Source organism: Zalophus californianus, chromosome X (assembly GCF_009762305.2).
Source record: "Zalophus californianus isolate mZalCal1 chromosome X, mZalCal1.pri.v2, whole genome shotgun sequence".
Lineage (NCBI taxonomy): Eukaryota > Metazoa > Chordata > Mammalia > Carnivora > Otariidae > Zalophus > Zalophus californianus.
In genome coordinates, this window is record NC_045612.1 from 45,658,810 (window position 1) to 45,665,763 (window position 6,954).

General features: G+C 50.6%; 1 protein-coding gene across 4 annotated transcripts in view; it reads right to left on the reverse strand.

The window, feature by feature from the left end:
* Nucleotides 1–1,039: 1,039 nt before the first annotated feature.
* LOC113930239 (nuclear RNA export factor 3) overlaps nt 1,040–6,954 on the reverse strand; it is an 11,854-nt gene continuing 5,939 nt past the window's right edge. Inside the window, exons 8-19 of one of the 4 annotated variants that reach the window (XR_004819787.1) lie at nt 6,742–6,851; nt 4,914–4,950; nt 4,495–4,563; nt 4,354–4,409; nt 4,107–4,214; nt 3,928–3,986; nt 3,698–3,813; nt 3,563–3,605; nt 2,713–2,785; nt 1,914–2,167; nt 1,486–1,535; nt 1,043–1,375 (exon numbers count right to left, since the gene is read on the reverse strand). Coding sequence is in view for 3 of the 4 variants with exons in the window: in XM_035725368.1 (XP_035581261.1) it covers nt 1,363–1,375; nt 1,985–2,167; nt 2,713–2,785; nt 3,563–3,605; nt 3,698–3,813; nt 3,928–3,986; nt 4,107–4,214; nt 4,354–4,409; nt 4,495–4,563; nt 4,914–4,950; nt 6,742–6,851 (867 nt within the window). In the remaining variant the exon portion in view is untranslated. Of the gene's footprint in view, nt 1,376–1,485; nt 1,536–1,913; nt 2,168–2,712; nt 2,786–3,562; nt 3,606–3,697; nt 3,814–3,927; nt 3,987–4,106; nt 4,215–4,353; nt 4,410–4,494; nt 4,564–4,913; nt 4,951–6,741; nt 6,852–6,954 lie in introns of all 4 variants that reach the window. The other 3 variants (XM_035725370.1, XM_035725369.1, XM_035725368.1) reach the window with 3 other exon arrangements.

Genomic DNA, 6,954 nt, shown 5'->3' on the forward strand with positions numbered 1-6,954 from the left:
TTTTTAAGATTTTATTTATTTATTTGAGAGAGAGAGAATGAGAGATAGAGAGCACGAGAGGGAAGAGGGTCAGAGGGAGAAACAGACTCCCTGCTGAGCAGGGAGCCTGATGCGGGACTCGATCCCGGGACTCCAGGATCATGACCTGAGCTGAAGGCAGTCGCTTAACCAACTGAGCCACCCAGGCGCCCCTATATATTAGTATCTTATCTCAAAGTTTGCAAATGTGTTTTTATTATTATTATGTTTGGATAGACTTTCATAGACTTTGGGTGCATTACTATTTACTTTTAATAAGAATTTTAGGTTGATCTCAGTATCTGATCTACTGATTTTTTTTAATATATCAAGGATATTTATATCAGGTATACATGAGGACAATTTTTTATCCCAAGATTTTCATGTGCTTTTTAATGCTGCTTTTCTTCAAACACGTTGCTTTTCAATAGATGTATATGGCTAAGAAGGTAATACTATTCTATGTATAAAAATATCTGACTAGAACACTGGGGACAGAGAATACCAGCCTCCAGGTCAGCTTTACTTTCTCATTTAGTACCGTGTCTAAATATTTGCAGTTGTGTTTTTGTAGGTTATTATGGTTGGATAGATTTCATGCATATCTTGGGTATTCCTATTGATTTTAATAACAATTCTTGATTGATACCTGTTTCCCTCTTTCTAGTGATTCCTTTATATGTCAAGGATATTAATACAATATAAGTTATATATGATGGCAATTTATTCTTCCCAAGTTCTCTTGTGCTCTTTAATGCTGTTTTCCCCTAAATGGATTGCTTTTAAATTTGAATAGATTTGTATGGCTAAGAAAGAATACTGTTCTCTGCCTTAAAATATTTGACTAATACACTAGGGGCACAGAACACTATCCCCAGGTATAACAGAATAAGAGAACATCCCCCACCCTGGTAGCCACACAGCCATGGGGCACACACAGAGCCTGGGCTTTAAAGAGAGGTCTAGTATTTGAGTCTCTACCCTACTGTTCTCCAAGAGTCACTGACCCTCTTTGGATCTCCTTTTCTTTCTCTGTAGACCAGTGATCAAAATACAGGCCTTGAATGGATTTTGCAGAGATACAACATAACACACAATGCCACTATTTATTAAGAAGAGAATCGGGGATCCCGGGTGAGAAAATACGCAGTTGGTCCTTGAGCAGATTAGTGTCAGTTAAACGTTGGCTTCCCAGCTCCCAGCAAACCTCCCGCTCAGTCAGAGATTAACTCAGGCTAGAGAAAATAGACAGCAAAGATGATGAAGATGACTACAAAAACAGTTTCTTGTCAGGGTTGTGTTCTCGGGATCCTGGATGAGTCTGAGTGAGGGTCTCCTCTGGGATCATGTGCTTGGCCTGGAGGAAGTGAAGAGAGGGAGTTGGGAGATCAGCAGAGCCAGGAGCCCTGAGTCTCCTCCCCAGGCCACCCAGTTTCGGCTCATTTGGCCTGAATTCCTGAACCTCACCTTGGGCCATGTGAGAACCAATATAGTCCCACTGGCTGTCATGAAGTTACCTAGTGTGGAGAAAGCACAGCTGACATCCATTAAAACTAAAGCTGGAGACAATCTGATTGCACAGTACCATTTCCCAATCCATGCAAAAGAAACACGCCACTACATTTATCACAACTTAGGCAGTGGAATGAGCCCTGTGGCACAGTGTGTACTGGGAAAAATTCCTGAAACCAAAATGTCTGTCAATAAAGGTGCAGGTCCATGGATTTAGGAAAGCAATGAACAACTGTTTTAAAAAACAGGCTAGCTAAAAATAAGTAAGTAAGTAAGTAAATAAATAAATAAATAAACAAATAAACAAACTGCTTAGCTTTAAGTAATGAAAGGATAATGTTCAGGGTTGATAATGAGTGAACTAAATGAGCAAAACAAATTACCTGCAAGTTGACATAATTCAATCTTGGTTACTCCCAGCTCCCTCCTATCCCCATGCACCCCCAGCACTCACTTCTGAGACCACTGGAAATTCATCCCAGACTGGGTGGAGAAAGTCTGCCCCATTTCCTGCTGCTTCTGGCAAAGGGTGGGCCAGGAGCTGCAGGAGGGTGTGGGCACTGGGATAGAGAATGTGCTCTGGGTCTCCTTGGGGTTGGCGTCCTTCACAAACAGATCATCATTCACGATGCATAGACTGAAGGAAAAAAATGGGACCTTATTAACTGGACAGATAGACAACCCCACACCCCAACAACGATCCTGCTTCCACTGCCACTCAGCAACCAGGTTCTTTCCATACTCTTACTGTGCCTGCCACCCAGGTTCCTTGGCTGGTATCTCTACTTTTCCTTCACCCTTTACAGAGCCAACCTTTGGAGAGACTGTCTAACCAATTTCACTACATTTATAGGTTTATCCCCAAACCACAGACAATTTTACACCCATATTTACACTGCCGAGGAGTGGACAGTCTAATCTCCATTTTCAGAGGAAGTCACTGGGTCACAAAGAGATCATGTGACTTGACAAAGTTCACAAAACTAGTGAGTGTTGGGATCAGGGAAAGAACCCATAATCTGATTCCAGAGCCGATGCTGTTAATCACTAGGAGACATGATTCCTTGGTTGTACCTGTTGGCTTTTCACAATATTGAGAACACCCCGAAGCCTGTAGCTCCCCATTCCCATACCCCTGAACTCATACTGAACTGGGTGTTCCACCCACAACAAAGCACTCACCTGTAACTGCTGACAGGGGTAGCGATGAATGTCCGGGTGAAGGCACGAACAGAATCCTGAGACATGCCTTCCACTTCAACAACGAGCAACAAACAACAATACCCCTTTAGCATTCCACATGCTTTACATACTCACACAGCATTCCCCAGTCAGGGTCTGACTTGATATTCGTGTGAAGGGGACAGTTTTTCTGTGGGGAGTCAGGGTGTTCCGAATGGGGAAGGCAATCTGTTCCCAGTGACAGGAACACTACCATGTGCTGGGACCAGTGGAAACCACTTCAGAAGTGCATTTGAGGGGCACCTGGGTGGCTCAGTCGTTAAGCGTCTGCCTTCGGCTCAGGTCATGATCCCAGGGTCCTGGGATCGAGCCCCGTATCGGGCTCCCTGCTCCATGGGAAGCCTGCTTCTCCCTCTCCCACTCCCCCTGCTTGTGTTCCCTCTCTTGCTGTGTCTCTCTCTGTCAAATAAATAAAATCTTCAAAAAAAAAAAAAAAAAAGAAATGCATTTCATGCATTTTTCACAGCTGCTCAAGAGATGGACATCATTAGGTCCATTAGCAAATGAAGAAACTTACAGGTTAAGAGCCCAAGGTCACAGAGTAAAGATCTAGGGTGAGAGCTGTCCAACTCCACAGACTGTGTCCCTAATGCCCAAGCTGTGTGGGGCAGACCGGCATAGACCTAGTTCAGACCAGGATGCTTTGAGGGCAGCGTGGAAATGGGAGAACACAACGGGAATAGGAAGAGAAAGGAAGGCACCAGGGAAGCTGGGAGAGTTCTGTGAGGGAGCCCAGCCAGCAGGGAGAGAGCAGAGGAGCATCTGGGGAGGAGGTTCTACACACACGCACCTTCCTTGAACACCCCGTTGACAGAGAAGCAGAGCATCGTCTCCTGAAAGGGAAGAGCCCAGGTACTAAGTCACCTAAACTTCCTACCCACCCGTGGCTTTCTGCGGCTGCCCGAGGGAGGAAGCTGGTGCTCACCGTCTGGAACCACATGTCCACCATGAAGGAGCTGAGGTCATGCTGAGTTTGAGGCAGCACACAGAGGGAGCACATGATGTCACATTTTGTATGCTTCAGCAGCTGAACACGCAGGACTATGGGGGTGGGGGAGGAGAAACAAGCAAAGGTCAGGGTTTGCCACACCCTAGGCCCTATAATGATCACTTCACACCCCTTTCCCTGCCCAGTCTTCCCCATCACACACGCACAGGGGTCCTTGAGCTTCTTCATATTCCTGCTTTCCTTGAAGTATTTGCACAGGCTGCTTCTAGGAGAGAAAGAGGAACAGGAGGTGGTGGTCTGGCCGGTGTGGGTGTTTCCAGGAGCTGCCCTGTATCCACTGGGGAGCCACAGGGCCCAGGAGCAGAGTTGGAGCTTTGCTACTCACGGGGCTGACTCCTCGGGGTTGAAGGGAATGGCCAGGGAGAAGCAGGCCTCATCGTGGTAGGCACCGAGGAGACCCTGACGGTCTCCAGAGTCGTAGATCGAGTAGTACCTGTGGGAGGGCAATGAGGACCGTCTGTCTCTGTGGTGTGGATCCCAAATGAGATTTCAAGACCCAGTCGGCAGTCCTGAGCTTGGGTGGCCTCACCCATCCCAGCCAACCCCTTCCCCAGATTCCCAGGAGTACTTACTGCTGCAGGAATTGCAGGACTAGACTCTTCAGGGCATCAGATCCAAAGAAGCTTCCCTGGAATCACAACAGTCCTCAGGACCACGGCTGATAACCCCTCCTCACGCACCACCCAAAGCCCGGCTTGATCCGCCCTCCTCACCTTGCAGGTCGGTAACCTCTTGTGGGCTGCAATACTGAGGCTGGTTGGTGAAGGTGAGTCCTGGCTGTCCTGGGGAAAGGAAGAGGGAGTGGGCAGTGTGGACCAGGAGCTGGTGCTGAACAATCAGGGAAAGGATGGGCCCCGGAGAGGGTGAGGGTCAGAGGCCAGGTGCGAAAGGGCCCTGGAAATTACATGGGCAAGACTACATTTGGGGTCCTTGTCTTGGGGTCCCTGATGCCCCTGGAGAACATGGTTGAAGGCGATCTGGAGCCCTTGTTGGGTTCCCACATGGATCTGGACCTCCATGAGGTTGAAGGGTCATGAAAATTGTAACTTCTGCAAGACCTAAATGGCTTCAGGGCAGGTTTGGGGCAGCATCAGTGCCAGCAGAGGAGTCAATGATCAACGAATACACCTACCAGGCATAGTAACTTGGGAAACAATTCCAGGATGGAGCTGCAGAAATCCAGACAAAACAGAAAAGTCAGTGAAACTTTGCAGGTGTCCTTCATCATGAGAGCAAGCACACTTACACCTGACACACAGGCCAGTATGTCCCACCTACACTGCAGTGTCCTAGGCTTCCAGAGCCCTTGGCACCTCCCTTGTGGCTGGGCCTAGAGGGAAAGCACACACTCTCTTCCCCCTCCTCTCTCTGATTCCATTCCTCGACCCACCCCCTCCTCCCTCTCTTTACCCCTGGGTGGATCCCACCTAAACTGTCCTGACTCCCATCTCCAGTGCCACCAGAAGCAACATTTGGAGCCCAGGCTCCAGGGCTGCCTTCTCCTTCCTGCCTCCCTTCCTTCCTTCAGGTCCCTACCAAAGGCTCCAGAGAGAAGAGGGAATGGGGTGGAAGCCCAGGGCTCTGCTACCTCACTAGGGGTCCAGCACGCTGCAGGACCATGACACCCCCCAGGGTAGCCCAGGATGCTGGGGCAAGGAGGTGAGTGAGGCAGGAACCAGGAGGCAGAGGGGGAGAGCGAGGGGGATGAAGACAGAAGAGGGGTTGAAGGTAGGAAGGGAAAGGTGAGAGAGACATAGGGGAGTAGAGACAAAAGAGGGAGAGAAAGCAAAACAAAAGGAAGGGAAAGAAGCTCTACCATGGTGGTGAGGGTCAGGGAGGAAGAGAGGAGAAGGGGGAAATGGCTCTCTGCCTGCGTTCCTTTCCTTCATCTGCCCTGGCTGGCCCTGGCATCCGACGTAGGAATGGAAAACATGCAGGTGTTGGGCTGGGGGCCCACTGCACGCCGGTTGAAACTTTGTCACCTGTGTGAGCTCAGTCTGAGCCGGGCATGGGGAACGAAGCAGCCACGGGGGCAGGAGACCTACCCCAGGGGGAGTAGAGGGTCAAGCCCCAGGTCAGCATGGAGCTGAGGGTCTGTGGTTCCCTCTTATGATCACCGCCTTCCCTCCTGATGACCCCAGTGCACCTGTGCCTGTCCCAGTCGGTTCCTTGCCTGAGGGATTATACCCATGTCGGGCTACCCACAGGGCTCCTCTGAAGGACCAGTCTGGATGAAGTGACGTGCGGAGGGAGGGGAGGCGGCAGTGCCTCTGAGAGGCCTGTCCTCCTGTCCTCTCAAGCACCTCTGCCCTCTGGCTTCCATTCCTGTCTCAGGAAGCCCTCTGCTCACTGGCAGTCACCCACTTCTGGCCCCCTGACTCAGGGAATCCTGGTTTCTCCCAAGGAGGGCCCGGCTCCCCGCAGGGGGTCAGAGGAACGGATGTCATGATGGCAGTCCCCCAGGACCTCGGCCCTCAGCATGCGGCAGGAAAACCACCAAGGCAGCCTGGAATTGGAGGGGGGATACATTTGGTTCAAGGAAAAGAGGGTCCCTCTCAGAACAAGGGAGGGAAGCCCTGTCTCTGCAGGGAGGCAGAAAGGCCCATCTCAGCATGAGGCCCTGGGCTGGAGGGCCCCTCTCAGTCCAGGGCACCAGCACCGGGCTCAAGGTGGTCACTCTGGTCCTAGTGGGGAAGGGGAGCCCTGTTTCGTAGATCACACTTTGGGGATGGCACACTAGAGAAGGCTGGGTGCAGACAACCTGCAAACGGACCTCAGACCAGACAAACTGGTGAGCAGGTCAGAGGAAAGGAAGGAGATGTCTAAGCACAGGCGAGGGACACAGAGAAGAAAGCATAGGGCCTCTGGTCCCCCCAAAGGAACAGAGCTGCTGCCTCCTCCAAACAGGCACCGTCAGGCATAGTTCAGAGTCCCACGGGGTGACACAGTGTACAACTGACCTTATGTTGGTTGATTTATCAGGGAGGGCGGTGCACAGGGCACTTCTATCGGTACTCATCTCTTCTGGCTGCAGACTTTTGCCCTCGTCCAACTCCCCTGCAGACTTCACCTATAATTATGGGGAGGAAACACGTGGAGCAGAGAGAGATGACCAGGATGACCCTGCAGCCCCAGTCCTTCCCTTCTCCAACAAATCCACTTCCCTGACTCTT